At 37.6% G+C, this 22037-nt stretch overlaps 1 protein-coding gene across 6 annotated transcripts in view; it reads left to right on the plus strand.

The window, feature by feature from the left end:
- CPEB3 (cytoplasmic polyadenylation element binding protein 3) overlaps positions 1-20303 on the plus strand; it is a 165525-nt gene extending 145222 nt beyond the window's left edge. For all 6 annotated transcript variants that reach the window (XM_039871733.1, XM_039871734.1, XM_039871731.1 and 3 more), the window contains exon 10: positions 16496-20303. In XM_039871733.1, coding sequence (XP_039727667.1) covers positions 16496-16723 — 228 coding nt within the window. In that variant the 3' untranslated portion in view covers positions 16724-20303. The remainder of the gene's footprint in view (positions 1-16495) is intronic.
- The last annotated feature ends 1734 nt before the right edge of the window (positions 20304-22037 follow it).

The following is a 22037-nucleotide window of genomic DNA, read 5'->3' on the forward strand; positions in this document are numbered from 1 at the left end:
AGAGTATGGAGTTTGGAGCTGGAACAGATTCCAATATATTTAAACCTCTGCTGCTGCTAGTCACTGGTAAACCCAAGCAAATGAGCTAATGCCAGGAGCCCTGGGTCCTCATCTGTAACTCCCTCCAGGGGATGGTCTGAAGATTAAATGAGATTTGAAGTTGAACAGCCTGAGCTGTATGGCATTTGGGTAGATCTTTAACTAGCACTTACTGGTTAACAGAATTCATCTTGCTACAAATGCACTTAACGTTGGCGTTGTTAATATTACTTAGCTTGAATTGTCGGTTGCTCTGCTGAAGATATAGTGCAAAGGTGCCCTGGTTAGTGAAAAGAGCACTGGGCCGGAGTCAGATTGCTGGGTCTAGAGCTGGTTTGCTCTCTATGGGCTCTGTGACTTTGGGCAGGTCACTTAAATTCTGAGCTTCAGTATATAATGAAAGCAGTAGTATAGCCTTGTGTGTTCCACAGATTGTTGAGAAGCCCAGAGGAGATATTGAACAGGAAAGCAGTATATACAGTGTAATACACTGTACACATATGCAGTGGGACTGTCGTGGTCACAAGAATGCTACCTCCATGCATGTGGTATCAAAAAGGGACCTGTCAGTTCCTTCTGTGCCCTGGGACGAGAGTCATCTAAGTGCAAGATTTGGAAATCACTGAAAGTAGCAGAGGTCCCGTACCCTCTCCATGCCATCCTCATGTTCCTTGTTTGCCCTGACCAATATGGAGACCATTTTCTTTATTATGAGAGATGGAAGCCAGCTTTCATCCTGAGTTGGTCTCCTTTTTCACTACTCTATTAACATTACACTTACTTCCTCCAAACTGTATTTCTGTCCTCTTCTTAATTTCTTCTTGCTTTGAAAATAGCCAACACTACCTTATTTTGTTGTTTCTGGCATTTTAAGCCTCTGTTAACTACACCCTTCATAGAAGCATTTTAAGGTTCATTGCTAGTTTTATTTTTATTTTTCTTTCTCCTAAAGCTTAAATTAGAGCTTTCCAGAGAGCTCCCATTATATATAAGCATGTTAGTATTTCTTTAGGTAATGCTTTTTTCTTTCTCAGGGGCTCTGTTCTTCATGGTCTACAGAGAATTTCTATCATTAGGTGCAGCCTTCTTCCCAGAATAATCCCTGCAGATTTTTAGCAACAGTCTCTTGGCTAAGATTTTGAAACTTGCTATCCTAAAAGTCAGGGACAGATGTCCACCTGTGCCTTCAATTCCTTTTCCTTGCTATTGCAAATTCCAAGATGCTACAGCCTTTCTCTCTGTTCTTTGGATGTTAGCTTAGAGTTGCCTTTAAACTGAGACTTTGACTATTTTAAATAGCATCAACCTTTATTATCTTTCTGGTCAGGGGAGCCTCCTTTGCTGTCTGCATCATTATAAATGCAGATTCAATCAGTGATTTTAAAAAAACTGTAGATGGAATTTTAAGGCCACTTGCTTCCTGTTTGTAGCCCTTACCCTTTTTACTATTTGTCCCATATGGAGAGTGGGAGAGGGCCACCTGCAGAGCAGCAATGCCTGGAACCATGGAAGTCCTAGGATTGTTTGAGGTGTGTGCTCTCAGGTTGTACCTTTCCCAGGTAGACTGTGGGAGGTACATGAAGAAGATTTTGGCTGGTATATTTTCTTTACCTCTTTTGTATCCAACAAAGTTTTTTCAAAAAAGACATCTCTTTAGAGAGTTTATATGTTTATGTATTTATTATTATTGCTGTTGTTATTGCTGCTCTTTTGCTAAGCTTTCAGATGGAGTGGTTTATGGGGAAAATACAAACTTTATAATTTGATTTCTTCTCATCACCTTAGAGACTTTTTGGCTTCATGAATATAAAATATGTCAATATATAACATCTCAGCTGTCATATTAGTCTTCCATTATGTCAATATTTTTAGGAAGAGGTGGGGTTTTTTGTTGTTGTTGTTTTGGTAACAGCTATATTGAGATATGTAATTCATATACCATACAAATCACTAATTTAAAATGTATAATTCAATAGTTTTAGTATATTTACATAGTTGTACAACCATCACCACAGTCAATTTTAGAATAGAAGAAGAGGTATTTTAATGTGCCTTCAAGTATGCAGTAAGAAGATCAATTGAACAATAACCACAGTGGTAGGGGGAACTGCATTTATCCTGTATAATTTTATTTAGCTCATTATACGGAGGGGACTCTACTTATTTAACCTATAGTTTTCAGAGTCACAGGAATAAGGTAGCCCAGGCTATTGGGTCAAAATTCTGATTCCTGCTATATCTGTAATTAGAGTCCCCCGAGATTATGTGACTTGTCGAAGTGGGCTGATAAATCTACACTTAACAAACTTTTTGCCATGGTATGTCTAGCAATGGGAAGACTAACAGAGGTGGGAGGGGCTTTTAATGGTAGTTCCTTACAGAACTGCCATGATTTTGACTCTGCCTCCTGTGCCCAGAGGTCTGAATAGGCGTGCTTGGCACATGGGTGGCAATCAATAAATGTGTAGAATAAATTAGGGTGATTAATGGGAGAGCAAGGACTGGAAGCAACCATGAAAATTTATCGAGGTTACCGGAGTGAGTCACTCTCATCCTGCCTGGACATCTAGACTAGCTTCCCAGTAGTCTTCCCATTCAACTTTAGCCAGAGTAATCTTTTTAAAGTCATAATGTGAATTATGTCTTTCCCCGCTTTTAAACCTTTGATTATATTCTGCTCTTAGGAAAAGGGTCAAAATTCTTAATTAACATTGTCTATATGACCCTTTGTGTACTACACCCTTTTTCTGCCTTAGCTCTTCCTTCCTCATCTTGAACCAGTCACAACTGACCTTTTTCTCTATTTTTCAGGGTCATTCTACATATTGTTTCCTCTGCCTGTCAAATACCCACTTTTCCTTCAAGTCTCAGCTTAATTGTGATATATTTAGGAAACTTTTCTTCATTGGAGCTTATATCTCCCCCTTAGATCATTGTCATAATACCATCTACCATTCCTCTGTGGCATTAAAGCACTTCTATAATGAAATAATGTTTGTTTAATGTCCATCTACCCTGTTAGACTATATAATCCATGAGACCAGTGATTATATGTCTTTCATATTAGCTACTGTATATTTAATACTTGACACAGTGGATATACATTAATTATTTATTTTTGGATGATTTTTGGATGAATGAGTGAGTTCTTCAATGGATGCTGATTAGAGAGGTGGCCCAGATGGAAAACCCTTATGTATCAACCTTTGACATATCCAACTGTCTGCCAGAGGGCACTTTGCACAGCCTTCCCTTTCTACTTAATAAAGAACATTCACTTGTGTAATAAAGAAATTCAGATTTTGCTGTTTAGAATATCAGAAAGTGTTCTTTGACACTTACAGTACATTAAAAGCTGGACTTAACCTTAGACATGACCTGGCTCAACCCCTTTATTTTGCAACAGAGAGAATTTAAGAGTGGGTTGGAGACTCTTAAGATACCTGTCAATTAAAGACAGACCTACCTCTGCTCATGGGACTCCCTGAATTTTGCTGCCCATGCAGGGCCTAATGTTTCTTCAAACACCCTTCTATGAATTCCTCTTTCCACAGGCCTAGGTTAGGAACCTTTGAGTTAGATTATAGGTCTCTAGTGAGTTTTATATATGTTTCAATATTTCACATAACTTTTCAGGTGAGCTGGAATATTCTGCACAGAACAGGGCACACCTGGAGTTATCAGAATTTTCTAGTATGTCTATAGGTTTTTTTTAACATTAATAAAATGAGTTTGAAATTTTCTTGTGCTTTTTTTTTTGATGTTTTGCTTTTGATTTCCACTTTTATGTCATAGTTATGTAAAACTTCTTTCAAGTTACTGTGAGCCAACTCCACATATGTATATATGAATCCATATATACATTTTTACATATAACACTAGTGAAAATGTTTGGCATCTTTAATGTCACAGTAACTCTTCTTATGGTGCATTATTATTATAAATGACCCAGGGAGTGGGAAAAATAAAAAAAGATAAATGACACAAATGCAACTCATGCCTCAGTTTTTACTTCCAAGGAAACATTGTTAACATCTTGAAATAAACTCTTTAAGTCTTACATTATGAATATCTTATGGCTAATATTCACCAGTTATCAGCCGCTCGATAATTTTTTCCCTGTGTTGACAATATCAAAGTTGTGTAATACCCAGTACAGTGATTCTCAGCATTTCTTCTGCCTTGGTGTCCATGGGGCATGTGATACGCTCTCATGGGTACCCTAGAACACTAATAGCGTAGGGCATTTATGGAGTATTAAGTATCTAAGGGGGGATATACCCTGTACCTGCTCCTATCCTCACCACCCAGAAAACCATGGCTATAGAAAAAAAGTGACTTGGCTTGGGAATTGGGAGATCTGAGCTACACTCCTGGTTCTTCTTTCTGTCATGATGTGAACTTGGGCAAGTTACTTAATCTCTTAGAAGCTTGATTTCATTACCTCAGTAGTAGCACCAGCCTAACTCTCTGATGGTTTGTCGCACAGATAGACAATGAGAGATGAAGTGCTTTGGAAAGTTATTAGGCTGTACAGGTGCTGCTTTGTACGGCAGAGCCTGAGCCCTATTTAAATTGTACTGTTGCTCAACCATCTGTCCAAGGCTAATTGTTGACTCACTCTCTTTTCTTTTTCTACTTTGAAAGTGCCCACTCAGTTCCCCTAGGAATCCCTAATATAAAGATAATGAAAAAGTTGAAGTTAAAACTTTAAAAAATGAAACTGTTAACATAGGTGCCAGTCTACCAGTCTGCTGGTTGGATATTAGTCAAGACACACATAGAGAGACTCTTCAGTTCCTTTTATAGTTACAAACACCTAGATGTGTTTTCCATTTAAAGCATTGAAGCGTTTGGTTTTTTTTTCTTTAGTCTAGAAAGAGGTGTTTTTTACCAGCATCTTTTCTCTGATAACAAAAAGATTTTGAACTTGAAATTCAGTAGACGGTTAAGATTAAATTTTGCTTATATTCCTTTGAACAGTGTTTCTGTGAAAAACTGGAACAGTTCAAAGTATTTAAGTACAACGATGGCAAAAGAGGGCACCTGTACTCATTCTGTCTGTTTTAATGGTATTTTTGGAAGTGATGCCAGATGAACACTTACGATGTGAAAGCTCTGCTAAATCCAGCTTTCTTTATTACTTGAGTATAGGTCACTTACATATGAAAGATTTGGGTAGTGTGAAAAATGAGATCATTAGGAAATGAGTAATCTTTTTACATGGCCATTTTTCTACTCTTTTGTCTACTCTGTGTGGTTCTGAGAAAATCTATAAGGGTAGAATCAGTTTAGTCTCCCTTAGTCTAACAGAAACATATGATTTGACTAATATGAACAATTTCTTAATAAAAATATGAGGATCTCACCACTACACAGCTATTATTTAGTACAACTTGGTCATGTTGTCTCCTAGAAATCTGTAAGTGAGATGTCTATAACTTGATATGCATCATGCAGTAAACAGTGGTTATAGTCTGCCAACTCAGCCCATAGAGATACTTTTACTAGTAGAGAGGATACTAGAGTAGAGGAGCCAATCTGGGGTTTAGTCTTGAAGGAAGGATGTTTGTGTACGTGTGTTAATGAAAATGCTTTTGAAAACTGTAAAACACTCTGTCAATATACAGTGGCACTGATAACATATTGATTTCCATGAGACCATAAATGGCAAATATTTGAGCTCTTCTGTAAGATGCTTATTAGACAGTCTAATTGGAATTTCATATGATAAAAGCAGTTAAATATTTCAGGCAAGATAAGGATAAAGTTGGTTGGTTATTTGAGTTTTTGAAATAGGAGGAAGAACTTTGAGTTGACAAGATTCTGGCCCTAAAATTAGTTCCCTTAAACCACCATTTCTTAAATTATCCTTCATAAAGCATGTGTCCTTTGGGATTTTAATATCTGTTTTACAAAAAACTTTTTTCTAAGTCAAGTGAGTTTGGAAATGCTTTCTTGAAGAAAGTTAAATAGGCTGCTTTATGCTAGGGCTTCTTAGAATCTTTTAAATACTAATCTTCATTATGAAGATCCAAGAAGGAGACACTGTGCAATTTTTCACAAATTTTTTGATCATGAACTCTGCTAAAATGCACTCTCTTGGAAGTAATGTTCTAGGGAGCCCAGCTGAGAAATATACTGTGTTTTCAGCTTCTTTACTTCTTTCATGCTCAAATTCAGAAGTTTAATAAGGCATTGATTGTTTTTCCCTTCCTTAGTCCCTTTTTTCCAAGTGTGTCCCACTCATCATATATTTTCTTTTTTTTCTAATTGTGGTGAAAAAAACACATGAAACCTATCCTTTTAAATGTTTAAGTGTACAGTACAGTATTATTAACCATAAGCACAATGTCGTAGAGCACTATCTCTAGAACTTTCTCATCTTGCGTAACCGGAACTTTATAACCTTTGAGCAGTAGCTCCCCACTTCCCCCGCTCCCAACCCCTGGCAACCACCAATCTATTTTCTGCTTCCTATGAGTTTGACTGTTTTAGATACCTCATATAAACGGAATCATGCAGTATTTGTCCTTCTGTGACTGGCTTATTTCACTTAGCGTAATGTCCTTAAAGTTCACCCATGTTGTCGCATGTGACAGAATTTCCTTTTTTTTGAAAGCTGAATAATATTGTGTATATTTACCACATTTTCTGTAGCCATTCATCTGTCGATGGATATTCAGGTTGCTTCCACACCTTGGCTATTGTGAATAATGCTTCAGTGAACACAATAGTGAAAATATCCCTTCGAGATCCTGCTTTCATTTCTTTTGAATAAATACCCAGAAGTAAGATTGCTGGGAATGTGTTTTCTATCTATAGAGGGTTATGCGGTGAGGCAGGAAAACAGCAGCTGCATATCCATGGAGGCGAGGGGGGGCATCGAAGGTGTAGTTAGTATTCTCTTTAGTATTTATTCTTATTTGTATTTTGATTACTCAAGATAATCTATTGTATCTTTCTAACGTATCGGTTTCTATAGAAGAAGGGGAAATAGTTTTGAAATCAATGCGCCACTGACAAATAATGTTTCCTTGACTCTGTTTTAGTTTAATGCAGAGAATTGGAGAGACTTTCAGTTAGCTAATTTGGGGCTATCTTATACTTTTATTTAAGGAACATTGTGACAGCTAAGCCATAGCACATAATATTTGCTTTGAATAGCATACTCTTGAGAATAACCCATTTTTTATTTAATGAGATGTTATCCATTGCACCTTTTTTTGCAAGCACTTCAAGTACCTTACATATTTAACCTTTTTTTTTCTCTGCACTAGAAACGTATTAAGACTAAATTTTAGCTGAAGACTATTCAAGACTTTATATTTCTAGCCTACATGAAGATTAATGTGACCCAGTAACGATACTAACAGAAGTGCTGATAATACTACACTTTGTCCCTGGCTACAGCTGGAATATATAAGATGACTCAATAGCAAAAGAAATAGAGGTTCTGGTGACCTGTTCCCAGACTATGACTGCCCCTAGCCTTAGTCTGGGACCTAGGACTCCCACAACCCAGCCTTTATTTTGCTGCTGTTACTGGTCCCTGCCTTGATCTGGCTTGAAATCTTCCCAGCTGTAGCTATGACTGTGTTTGATTTGACCCTTTGAGAGGAAGCAACACCCAGAAATGAATTCAAATTTTGTTGGAACTAATCCTACCTGAGCTTATTTTGAATCACTGGGAGTCTCAGAGCCTTTGACCAGAAATAGTTTTATAAATGGAGTTTGGGTCATCTAAAGAAAGAGAAAGATATTCCTCTTCTCTAAATGGCATGGAAACTTTTTGCCCTCTCTCTCCTTCCGAGTCTTGGCCTCTGATCTCTTCTGTCCCATTCTCTCTTTTTATATCTTCCCTATTGGAACTGTGATGGTTTTTAATATGAAAATATGAAAAATGGTAAGTCCATTGAAAGGTAAAAAGAAAATGAAATCCAAACCATTTCCCCTATATGTTTTTAATCTACCCTAGATTGCTCATAAAATTAATAACTGCAAATTTGCCAAATCTGGGAAGTTATAGATAACTTTGTTGCTAAGGAAAAGTTATTTTTTGTGTCGCTTCTTTTATTTCCTAGGCACCTTTCATCTGCTTTCCAAACAACAGGATTCGAACTCATAGTCAGTTGAAAAACTAAAAGTTTTATGTTTAGACATTCGTAGCATTAGGTGCCAGTGGAGGCCTGCTTTCGCAACTGTAGACACCACGTTTAGTGGGAATGGTATTGAGGTTACTGTGCTTTTTAGAATACATGTACTCTGTGACACATGCCACGAAGATTAGAAGTACATTGTTTAAAAACTTTGAGCACATCAAATAAATTGATTTTTCCAGGAAGCATGTTGCTTCAAATGATAAAAAATGGCCTACCTGACTTCTGGACACCTTTACATTTATCTCTATTGAATTATACCTCTTTACTAGGCCTCTTTCTCCAGTTTGTTCACTCGGTTTCCATTATCTGAAATCTTTGCTTCTACTCAACTGCCAGCCACCTGTAAACATATCTTACCCATCTTGTGTTGGTTAGGTATCTGATGGACTTACGTTGGTTTTTCCTGTCACCAAAGGGCAGGCTGCAATGGGGACCAGTCTTTAGATGTCCTTTATATAAACTTTAGCACATAATTCAACTGAGCCCGACATTGGCTAATGCTTCTCTTCTCATTATTACAACCTTTCAGGCCCAAGGAGAGGGAATTCTGGACCTGTGAAGAGTTTATGGTCTCCCTCTGCCACTGAGAGGTGTTTAGTCATTGTTTACTTATTTTGGGAGGTCATTTTGGTAATATTGAAATGACTGCAGACAAATATTTTCTCCAGCTTATTAGAAACAAAACAGTGTCAGCATTGAGATCATATTGTTAAAATGTGGCTTTCTCTTTGTCTCTGTCACTCTAAATATATTATTCCCATTATCCATCTTCTTATGGCCACTTATCCAGGCTTCTGTATCATTCTTTCTTATCCTTAATTGTTACCAGCTAATCAGTAAGTTACACACATTTCTCAGCATCCTGGGCATGGTCCTCTCCAGCAGTTGAGTGGTATGAATTCAGGTGTCTCTCTACAGGAAGTGTTCATCACCTGTGCCTGCAAATCCCTTTGAAGCAGAGTCAACTTGGTGACATCATTGGCTCTGGGAAAGGCTCTAGTAGTCGGTCTTTAGTGGTAGTCTAGATCAGTAATGTCCCAGTAGATTGGTGTTTCCAAAGTGTCACAGTTTAATGACACTGCAGGTGATCTAGGTGATTAGCAGAGGAACCCATTGTTATTTTAATAGTTATATATCTGTGTATTGGGAAAAATGGATATCTGGAGAGTCAAGTAAAACATAACATAATAATACAGATGGCGTTAGGACATGGCGAAAACATCAGTGGTTTGGGAGTGCCTTTAAGAAACTCTCAGACCATAAATTATGGAAAGACCTAAGTCATATTCTTCATGATATTTTCATTTTTAATATGGTGGCTTACAGGGAATAGGCACTCAAAGAATATTAGTCAAATCAGTGAATCCATTTGACCACCAACTAACTACCAGTGTCCTTCATGCAGCTACTTCTCTTTGTCGATTTAAATTGTCAAAGACAGTGTTTATTGTCCTTTGAGAGGTTATGGTAGCCAACTTGCACATCTGTGTTTGTGGATCATTTCGAGTTATGGTGTCTGTCTTATCTTTTGGGCAAGTCTCTACTCTTGGAGTCAACACTTGCATGGAGGTGTTGGAAGCAGCTTTGCAGTAATAGCACCACTCACGCATCTAGAAGGCAGCCCTCTGGAAGTTGTCAGGAAAGGCCTCTGAGAGCACAGTAGCAATCCAAAAGCCACGTCCTTTACATAAAAGGCTTTATTTGGAGGCTTATTGACTATGATTACTGGCATATAATGTGCAAGTCTTAGCAAAGTTTATTACCCAACTTTTCAGTCCAATTGAAAGTGATAGGAAGTTGCACATTTATAAAGGATCATTGAAAGCTATTAGAAGTGATAGCAGACACACAGGTTTTGAAGGGGGTGACAGAAAAAAAGTAAAAACTGTCCACTGCATTGTATTACCTGGCACAACTATGAAGGGAATTCAAAATATCAAAATATTCCTTGCTTAAGAGAGGGCATAGTAAATAAGATTTCCTTAAAAAAAAAAAAATCAAAATTCAAGATGTTTTGGCACCAAAAAAGAAAAATGTCTGCTCTCTGGAAAAGTAACTTGTAAGGATTTTGTTGTTCTCTAAGGAAGCTGGTTAAATAAGGTACCACTGTGTGCCTCTGGCCCAGCAGTGGCCATGATGGAGCTTCATGGCTATTTGCTGAATCTGTGTTGACCAGACCCCTCAGCTGGTAAGGGACATTGTTGCCAAGCTCAGCTGGAAGCCTGAATAGACAGAAGGTGCAGTTTTATTCATATCACATTTTCAAATATCAGCACAAATGTATTATTTGACCTTACGTTTGTTCAGTGTTTTACAGTTCGCAGCAGGTGTTTGTATATATCATTCCACTTAATCTTAACATTCCCATGTTATAGAAATCTTTTCAAATCAACCGGTAGAGCACTAACTCAGTCTTTTTCATGACTGCATGATATTCTATGGAGGTAGATATACCACATTTTATTCAGCTATTTACCTATAGGTGAACACTTACTTTGTTTCTAGTTTTTTGCCACTATGGGCAATTCTTCAATAAATATACTTTATATGTAAACTTACTTGTGGTTATATTTCCAAACTTGGGGATTACAGCATTAACAACAACCAACAGTGGGATTATTGGATCAAGAGCATCTGTATTTTTAATTTTAAGAATTTGCTAGTTTGCTTTTTTTAAATGCTGTAGTAATTCATATTTCTGTCAGCAAATGATAATTATCATCTCTTTCAAACGTTTCCAGGTCTGATGAGAGACTAAAGTGATATTAATTTTCTTTTTCCTGACTGTGAACAAATGTGAAAACCTTTTAATGTGGATTGCCTATGAATTCTTATGTGAATTATCCTCTACCCATTTTCCCATTGTGTTGTATGTCTTCTTCTTGCCAGTTTTTAAGAGTTCTCTTTATAGTATAAATAATTGTTATTTTTTTCTAAATCCATCATTTGCCTACTGACTTTTCTCATGGTATCTTTTGTTATTTAAATGTATTTTATTTTTACATAGTCTAATATATTTATTTCCTTCTGAGGCTTCTAGGATTCTAGCCCTTACTAAAAAAGGTCTACCTTGCCCTTGATTTGTGCATTTAAACCTAGTTGTTTTTTTAAAGATTTTTTTTTTTACATTTAAATATTTCTTCATGTAGGTCCTGTATCTTTATAATTTGATTCATTCCGAGTAATTTATAATTTTTGTTTCAGTTGCGAATAGGATATTTTCTGCATTTTTCTTGCTAGAATAGCATAAAGCTACTAGATTTCTTGCAAGTCTTCTTGACAGAAAAATGCTATTTTGACTAGATAAAGGATTTTTAGATGATGCCTTTTTCTCTCAGCCTAATAAATAGCATTTCTTGGTGTTCTAGCTTCTAGTGTTACAGATAAGAAGTAGGATGCCCGTTTGTTTCTTTCCTTTGCAAGACATACCAGCTAGCTCTCTTCACTTGGGAGGATGAAACATTTTCTGTGTACCTTTACAGTCCAGAAATTTTAGCTAGCGAGTTAGCAGGATGTTCCTGGTGGTGTGTTTTCTGTCTTATCAGTCTAGACTGGCCCTGGTGGTATTTTTTATATGCAGTTTCAGGACTTTTGTCAGCTTATTGCCCTTCCTCGTTTCTTTTTTCTTCTTCTGGAACTTTTTTGATTCGTATATTAAGTTTTTCTGGATCTTTTCTAAAATTTATCTTTCTTTACTTTTCAAAATTATTTTTTTTTCCAGAGCTTTGAAATATTTCTACCACTTGACCTTCTAGGCCACTGAACTGGATCTCAACAGTGATTATCCTCTCTTCAATTCATCTGATAACTTAATTAGTCAAAAAGTCACAGTTTGGGTATTTTAGCTTCTTAATAATGAAAAGTTTGAATACTTACAGAAGTATAGAGAATAGTATAATGAACTCTATCATTCAGTTACAATTATCAACGTACAATGTTCCCATCATCCAGTTTCAATAATTATCAACTTATGACCAATCTTGTTTCATCTACATCTCTACTTACTCTACCACCCTCCCCCCAGATTATTTTGAAGGAGATCTCAGGCATCATATATTTCATCCTGAAATAATTCAGTTAAATAATTCAATAATATCTAAAAAAAAAAAAAAAAAACTTTGTAAAACAAAAATGAGAGTACAGGATTTCCTTTTGTGGTGATGAAAATGTTTGGGAATTAGATAGAGGTGGTGGTTACACAACATTGTGAGTGTATTAAATGCCCCAGGATTATTCACTTTAAAACGGTTAATTTTTCATGACTCTAACCTTAATTTAAGCTCTTAAAAAATTTCTGCAGTTAAAAATAAAACTCCACATAACCACAATACTGTTTTTATACCTAAACAAAAGTAACTGTTTTTTTAAAAAATTACCAGAAAGTATCTTTTGTGCTAGACTTGAATCTCCTTAAGTACTCTTTTCATATTTGTATGTATTATAAATGGCTGTTATCTTTCTCCTCCAGCAGCTTTCTTTTGCTGAGTGTAAATTCTCTTTGTTCAGACCAGTCCTCTCTCTGACTCCTCTTTTCTAGGCTTATTGGGGCTCAGGTCCAGTTGCCGGAGCTCCCCGGGTATAGGTGTCTACCTGGTGGTAGAGCAGAGCAGTCCTCAGCTCATGCACCGAAGGTGGAAAAGCAGGCTGCTACCAGTTCCCAGCATGCCCTGCCTTTACCAGTAGTCCTCCAGCCTCAGGGCAAAAGGATTCATTCCACCATTTTGGCTCCTTTTCAACCTTCAGATTCACGTGATGAGGCCAGGTTAGATACACTCATAAACCTATACCTTCCTCCAGTTGTCCCTAACCTCTGCAGACCCCATTCTTCTCTGGATCTGCCACTGTTCTGTCCTGCTTCAGGACTCTGTCCTCAAGTTCCTTGAAGATAAGGAGAGATGCCGACCAAGGCAGGACTGTAGATAGGAAATGCCAGGTGAGCAAGGTGGAGTATTAAGAACAAAAGGGAAGGAATAGATCCCTGTGGGACTGAAATAGTTTAGGAAGACTGGGCCTCTAACTGATTTTTGACAAGGTTGCCAAGACCATTCAGTAGGTGAGGAATAGTCTCTTCAACGAATGGTGCTCAGGCAACTGGATATCAACATGCAAAGAATGAAGTAGACACCCTGCCTTACACAACATACCAAAGTGGCTCAAAATCAATCAACCTAAATATAGGTGCTAAAACCGTAAAATTCTTAGAAGAAAATATAGGGCTAAATCTTTATGAATTTACATTTGGCAGTGGATTCTTAGATATGACATCAAAAGAAGGAGCAACAAAAGAAAAAAATAGATAAGTTGTACTTCATCAAAATTAAGAACTTTAATGCATCAAAGGGCATTATCAACAAAGTAAATATAACCTATAAAATAGGAGAAAATATTTGTAAATCATATATAGATAAAAATCTAGTATCTGACATATATAAAGAACTTTTACAATTCAACAACAAAAAGACAATCCAATTCAAAAAATGGGTAAAGGACTTGAAATAGACCATTCTCCAAAGAGGGTATATACAAATGGCTAACATGCACATGAAAAGATGTTTAATGTCAATAGTCATTAGCGAAATGCAAATGAAAAACCATAGTGAGGTGCCTCCTCACACCTAGTAGGATGGCTGTAATCACAAAAATGGAGAACAACAAATGTTGGTGAGTATGTAGAAAAATTGGACCCCTCGTGGAGCAGGCTATGTGGAAGACAATGTGGCCATTCTTCGAAAAGTTAAACAGAATTGCTCTACTTCCCCCCGCCCCCACCCCAGCAATTCTACCCTCGGGTATATAGTCAAAACAGTTGAAAACAGGTATTCAAACAAACATGTCTGCATGTGTTCATAGCAGTACCATTCACAATAGTCAAAGACGGAAGCCACCCAAATGTCCATCCACAAATGAATGGATAAACAAGTGTGGTACATACGTATGTACACATACACATATAGTGGAATATTATTCCGTCATAAAAAGGAAGGAAATACTGCTGATGGCTAAAACATAGATGAACCGCAAAACATTATAAGTGGAAGAAACCAGACATGAAAGCTTTCATATTATGTGACTCCATTTATATAAAATATTCAGAGTATGTAAATCCTTAGAGACAGAAAGCAAATTGGTTGTTGCCAGGGGCTAGGAAGGGAGAAGTGGGGTGAGTAACTGCTCAGTGGGTGCAGCAGTGATGAAGTGTTTTGGAACTAGATAGAGGTAGTAGTTTTATAACATTGTGAGCATATTAAGTACCACTGAATTGTTCACTTTAAAACTGCTAATTTTACGTTAAGAAAGAAAAAAAGACTAGACCTCATTGGGTACCTGAGTCGAGTGGGCTAGGTGTTAAAGGAGAGCATTCGAGGTGGGAAGAAAGTGCAAGTGAAAATAAAGACCAGGTAGAGTTTGAGTTGGGGATTAGTTGGGAGAGAGAAATTGTGAAGTCTACGTCATCTAATTGAGCCATGGGAGACAGAGAGTCCCTATCACGCTGAAGCTTCTGTGCTTCATCGTCGAGGCGGTGGAGAATCTGAATGGCTTTGACCAGGAGAAAAACATTGTGAAAATAGACTGTTGAGATGTCAATCTGTACATGGGCACACTGAACCAGGGGAGGCCTGGAGCATGCTGGTCAGTGCAGAGGCCATTGATATTGAACCTATTGAGGTGCACGCTGTGATGGCCTGAACTGGAGAGGAAGCAGCAGGGATAATGACTATGCTTAGTGGTTCTGCGCGCTTTATATGGTTTAAGTCATTTAATCCTCATAGGAACCCTATAAAGTTCTAACTCTTCTCTGCCTCCGGTGTACGGATGAGGAAACAGAGGCTCAGAGTGGCAGAGAAACTTGCCTAAGGTTGCACAGCTACTAACGTGGCCTGGATTTGAACCCAAGCAGATGTCCCCAGAAACCCACTACAGTTTTAATTATGATGCAGAGATGAATGTGAGACATTTATTTGAAGTCCACTTACTAACGTGTCAGGTTGAGGATGAGGAAATAGGAAGAAGGGAATTCGAGCCAGAGTAAAGATATTTTTTCCCTGGTAACCAGGAGCTGGTACAGATCTTCTCAGGTGGATCTTCCAAGGAGAAATGTCTGACTGGCTGAACCTGTGGACTAGAGCTTGTGGCAGAGACGAAACTCTAGAGGGAGCGGGAAAGGGGCCTTCAGAAGGGAGGACCAGGAAGTGGAGCGTCTAACCCTAGGCGGTGCCATCTTCCCTGCTCCAGCCCCTGGCTGCATCCAGAGGCGGCTTGAACCATTAGCTTGTATCCGAGAACCGTGGGTCCTTGTCGCCACAGTGGTTGCTCTTCTCAGGCTGGCTAGTCAGTGTGGAAGGAGCCTCACCACAGACTGGCCACCCTTGTGCTGCCGTCTAACATTCGAGATGAAAACATTAATGATGTTCCTTTTCTGAGTTTCTAGGAAAGAGACGGTGGGAAACTGTGGTAGCTTTTGTTCGTTCTTGCTTTTGGTTCTCACATAATACAGCGTTACTGCATTTAGAGTCTGTAATGCCCCCCTGTAGGGCTGTGATGAAAAGATCTCCTCTATTGAATGAAGCTTCTAGTCTTAGGGGGCAGATTAAGGCAATAAAGTTTTTGTTTTTGTTTTTTTAAAGCCTCAATTATTATAGTAGCTTCTTAACATGTCACTAGTCCCCCCTTTTCCCTCCAGTCCATTGTACACAGTACTGGGATGTTAGTCTTTTGAAAGCCTTGTCATTAAAACACGAATGCCAGCACCTCACAGTCGTGTTGCCCTTCAGCCCGCCTCGCCAGCCTCAGTGCGACTCATCCCCTCCGGCCCAGCTTCTGTCAAACCATTCTCCAAGTACGTGTGCTGCCTTTGCCGCTTCCGGGCTTTGTCCTAGCGGGTCCCTGTCCCTGGAACGCTCCCCCTGGTCCCGCACTGTCAGGTGCCGCCCAGCCTTCGGGATTCAGCTCGCATGCTTTTATGTGCTCCCGTCTCAACCCTCACCAGCACTCTTTGAGGCTGTGGATTTACAGTAAGTGTGTGCATGTGTGTATAAAGGTTATGCCCACTTTACAGGTATCCAGATAGCACACACAGGAGCACAGAGAAAGGTTAAGGATTTGCCTACAATCACAAGTAGTAAATGAAGGGGCGGATTCCGAAGCACATATGCTCAGCTACCATCCAGTACTAGCTTTGTTCCAAGTGGCATCTGACTGAGACATATCGTTAAGCGGTACTGTAAACTCTGGAAAGAAAGAAACGCAAGGAAGTTTGCTAAACCTTTTTTTCTGTCTTTCCTCTTTGGGTCCAGGTGGAAGTGAAGCCATATGTGTTGGATGATCAGATGTGTGATGAGTGCCAGGGCACACGCTGCGGTGGGAAGTTCGCCCCGTTCTTCTGTGCCAACGTCACCTGTCTGCAGTATTACTGCGAATACTGCTGGGCGAGCATACATTCCCGCGCCGGACGGGAGTTCCACAAACCGCTGGTGAAGGAGGGAGGCGACCGTCCTCGTCATGTCCCATTCCGCTGGAGCTGAGCCCAGGGCAGACCCAGCCACAAGTACTGGAGTAGATAACGAGGAGGGAAAAGAGAGGGCACTGCCTCAGGGCTTACGGTGTTCTGGAAATCTGTGCATTCGTTCTCGATTTTTAAAGAAGAAATGGGTCTTTTTATTATTATTATTATTTACAGTCATATTACTGAACTCAATGTCCAGTATAATGCAAAATTGCAGAGTGTATAACGGTACTGATTTGCACTTTGATTCACACCTTTGTCTGCTTGGTACCTTAATTTCTTACACCTGATTTGTCACTCGTGACAGTACGTAGACTGCCATTCTCATCAGCGGCCATCAGGTTGATGTCTGTGATTTTTTTTTTGTTTGTTGTTGTTGTGTTGTTGTTATTCTGATTGTTTTCGAACTGGAGCATGCACTTATTTTCAGAAACGTAGAGAGTTGCCCCTAGGAGGACTCACCAAAGGTAATACTCGTGCGTAGGTGGCAGATGTAGCAAAACTTCACAACAGTTCCGCAACCATTAGTTGGGGTCATTTAGAGTAAGGATTACCCTTAATGAAAATAAGCCTTTAGTTGCTCTCTATTTTGACATGTAAGGATACCTCATAAGCTGAATCTTTATTTTTCCTTCATGTTTGATTTTTGTTTTGCTGAGGATTTTGGTTAGATCTTTTAGTGTTATGTAAATTTATGCTGCAATAGCTTTTGCTGCTATTAAAATGGTATTATTAATACCATAATACTCTATTCAGGCTAAGGTATCAATGAAAAAAAAAAAAACCAACAACACACTTTTGTGATTTAGGGATAGAATCAGCTGCCGAACGGAGATCAGAATAGACTTCAGAAAGCTTCAACGGAAGGTCACTATTTCTGACTGCATGTTTACTTAATCAGGTTGCTGCATGCAATAAATTTTATATCCAATGTCTAGTATAAAACCTTCCCACAATGCACAAATTAAGAATCTATATAAGCTATAAAATACTGATTTTTAAAAAAAAGAAAAAAAAGATTTTTTTTCATTCAAAGAACTGGTAATTGACCGGAGGAAGGCATGCCTCAATAAATGGAATGCTTCTGAAATTAGAAAGAGCCCATAACAGAATGACCTATATTACAACTAATATAAAACCTAGGTGTAGGATATTCTTAAAGCAAATTCGTGGATGGTAGATGAAGTACTTTGCGGTGCTCTGTTATATATTGTGCAATTTATTTTATATAGTAAAGTGATTATGTCTAACTGTGATCAAACTTAACTGTTTAAAGCCTCTGTGTCAGACATTAATGAACTTGACAGTTCATAACTGGTATACTATTAACTAACACATGAGCTCTTAGTTACAATCTCCTAGTGCTTGCACCATTTTACATAGCTTCAGACCTTGTCCAGAAAACCAAAGAGCTCATCTTAGCTTACAAACACTAGGAATATATACAGTATATAGAGATAAGTTGTCAGATTGACAGACTAGGCACATTTTAAGAAAGTTGCGTGATGGTGATGCTAAAGAAATGTCTGTACAAAATAAGATGGCCTGGGCAGGGTTGGTTGTCTGGGTGAGAAATTAACTACTTAATTCCCTGGATTTATCCTGTAAAGCTTGAATAGAATTAAGACCTGCTAGTACTACCATGGACATTTTTTTAGCATTCACTCTTGGGCTGCAGATAGTAATATATAAACACACACAATGATTGTGAGACTATGTAAATCTTTTTTTTAATCTTCTTCCTATGTTTTGGAATTCTGGGGACAATCTGACTGGATATGACACTGCAGAATAGATTTAAATCGCTGTGTTTTGTGTGCTGTGATGTCCTTGTACTGTCTTAAGTTAATATTACTTGTTTTTGTTCTGTTTTGTTTCTCCAGTATTTAGTTACAATTACCAGCTCTCAAACTATAGTTTGTTTTCAAAAAGGAAAAACAAAATAGTTTTTTACTGGATTAAAAACGTTTATTAGAATTCTCCCCTTTTGAGGTTACCTCTGGGCTTTTTGGTAATAATTGCTTTTTTCCAGCCCAGCTGTGGTTTTCTGTTTGTTTTTTTCTATGTTTGTGGTTTTTTTTCATCTGTACAAGAAATTTTGTTATGCACTACTACTTTTTGTATTCTAGACAGTTTTCAAAAGTCGGCTGAAGATTTTTTGTTTGTTTGTTTTTAAGGAAAAAGGCATGCTTTCTGACTGACATGATCTTTTGCAATACCTCAATTTTGAAATATAGGAGAGAAAATGATATTTTCTAAGTAAGTTTATTCAGAAAAATATATATTAATTTAATTCTTCAAGAAAAATGATTTAACAGATGGGTAACTTTATTTTTTTCATGCTTATTTGTGTTTTTTGAAAATGAAGAAGTTAGAGCTTTATAACTATAATATTAAAGATCATATCTAACCTACAGAAATCTACCTAATTATGTGAAAGGAGCAAAACTTTTTGAAGAAGCACCCCTCTTTCATGTAATAAAATAACAGATTAAAAAAAAAGCTGGAAGATTGAACAGCATAAAGCTTAACGTGAAGGCGAAAAAGCATTGTCATGAAGAATAGGTTACAAAAAATAAACTCCATTTGGTGCTGAGAGTTGTGAATAGATGGTGGAAACTACTTTCCCTTAATTTGTATATTTATAATCAAGCGTTGATTGTGCACGACTGACCAGGATTGTGAAAGAGTTCTTCTGTTTGTATTTTTTTAAAGAGAACTTTTTTAGTTTATTAAATTATAACATGTTCCCTTTTGTTTTGTAAATAAATGTGCCCCCAAGTTGTTAATGTTATATTAAAAGAGAGGGTCCTTCAAAAAAATTATTTTTTAAAACACAGAGGTGTTCTGACCTGCAACTTGACTGGGGAGCCCCTGGGTATCACAGGTCCTGTTGTGGCCTTTCCTTGATGTGACACTTGAACTAGTCGATTTTTTGAAGGCTATAACCTAACCTCGACTATTTGTTGTTATGTGCAATACTGTTTGTACTGTTTGTATAAAAAATAGAAAAAAAAAAGAAAAGAAAAAAGGCATAAATCTTTATTGCAGATTTATTTTCATTGCAAACTTTAGACATTGTGATTCACTGAAATCATTTTTCTACTGTCAAATATGTACCTTTTCTTCATGCTGGTATTTTTTCAATAGTAATGTAGCCTTTGTACTGAGACAAATTTTCATTGTTATTTTTAGAGAGATTTTTTGCTAAGAAAAAAATTAAACATATTTACATATTTTTCATTTTATTTCGTATTTTCTTTAAGGAGTGCTTTCTCAATCATTAATAGAGTTGTTTCTGGGAGGGACTTTCATATCTGGTCAATGTCATAATATTATTTTGTATTTTTACTTGGAATAAATTAATTTTATGATGCTAATTCTTTAAAAGTTTATTTTTTTCATTTTCAGTTATTTTTGAAGCTAAAACCTTTGTAATATTGTTACTAAAGTGTCTAGTTTTTTGAAATGCAAAGCTTTATGTATTAACTTGCTGATGTGGTTTACAATAGTGTGACAACAATGAAAATGGTTGGTTATGTAAAGTGATTGGAAAATGTAATGAATAATTGGGTAATAAAATGACAGAATGAGCAGAACATGTGAGATTTTGACAAGCCTTTTCCTTTATTACAGTGGTTTAGTGTAAGATTAGGGATGTCACAGTACAGTTCTCTAGGGATGTCACAGTGGATTTATACAACACCAGGTGCAGCCAAATCTGTGCCCTGATCATGAAGTCACCCCTAGTGAAATACCAACAGGTCAAAAACCTGGCTAAGTCAACAGAATGACTCATTGCTTTTCCCCTCTCACTCTTCATTTTGTTGTGTGTTTGTGAGTGTGTGTGTGTGTGTGTGTGTGTGTGTGTGTGTGTGTGAGTGAATCTGCTACCAACTGCTGTGCACATGTGGGATGGTGCCTTTTTCCCAGGCCAGATCTTTTCCGTGCGTTCACAGTGGTGACATCTGAGAGTGAAAAGAAGTTGCGGATGGGATGACACCACCTTCTGTGTAGTTAGACTGGGATCCCATCGTCTCCCCTGAGTTACCTCCCTTTACCACTTGGGTGTCATAATGAGGAAGCACCCTCAGACGTCACCACTGTATATGGACAGTCTCAGACTTTGTCTTCCTCCACCACAACCCCACCCCCTCCCGGATATGGTGCCCCTCGTCTGTCCCTTATTGTGGCAACACATCTGGCAACACTCCAAGCATGATCTGTCTGCCCTCCTGCTTCTTTTCCAACACTCACCTCACCTTGAAGCTGTGCTGTTAAGGCAGCGTGTCATTGTAATGGCACCTAAAATTAACGAAACATACAACTGCAAAACTGGTGTTGCGTAAACAGAACATCCAATGACTTGCTCTAGATAGATGGTGTGTTTCTACAAGTCCTTGATGGCCTCTTCCAGTTCCGCTGCCACGGAGGCAAGGTTATCAATAACTTGGAGAAACGTGTGTCCAGAGTTGGCTCTTGGGTATGCTCTATGTATTCAGTTTTGTAAATAATATATAGATTAGATCAAGTTGTGATGTAAAATTTTAACTCAAATTGGGTATTACTGGTTGGAATTTTACATTAGCTACAAATAAGTGATTAGGAACAGAAGAAAAGAAATTGGAAAATTCTTACTTAGTGGTATAAAGATTATGCTTAGATTTCTGCTTATATCTTGTGTTTTATAGCTTGTTAGTGAGGCATGGGCTAATGCAGAATGTATTGCATTTATGCAATTAGCAAATAACTGCTAGTTTTAATTTTATCTATTATATTAGCAACAAAATGGTATTTAACTGGGTAAAGCTCCTATCTAAATATTTGAGTATTGTGACATCTCTACTTGCAAGGTTTGAGTGAAAGATTAGTCACAGATTAGTGAAAAAAAAGTATCTTTTTGTTAAAACTTACTTATTTGTATGGATTGTTGCTTTTTCACCAGTTTGTATGGTATGTTAGCTAACATTTTCTGTTTTTTTTAATAATAACCAAACTTCTCTATCTCAGCTGCAATAGTGTTCCATTTTACCACAGAGTATTTTATAATTAATGCTGTTGACTTTATACCCCAAAATGGGTCAAGAAGTGGATATGTGATTCGGGGATGTTTAAATTTGTATGACGATGAAGTTAATTGCAACAAGTAGAAAACTCGGGTGCTAATACAGGATAACTTCTGCTCTTTTTTCTTTTCTGGATATATTTCTGTTGGGGTATAAAGTATTAGGTATTTGTATTTTTGCTGTCAAAATAATGGACATAACTTTTAGTGTGTTCACAGCTAAGATCTCTGTATTTGTTTTTCAACTAACAACTAATTTTAAATGTAT

The sequence above is a fragment of the Pteropus medius genome, unplaced genomic scaffold (genome assembly GCF_902729225.1).
Source record: "Pteropus medius unplaced genomic scaffold, Ma_sr-lr_union100, whole genome shotgun sequence".
NCBI classification, from domain to species: Eukaryota; Metazoa; Chordata; class Mammalia; order Chiroptera; family Pteropodidae; genus Pteropus; species Pteropus medius.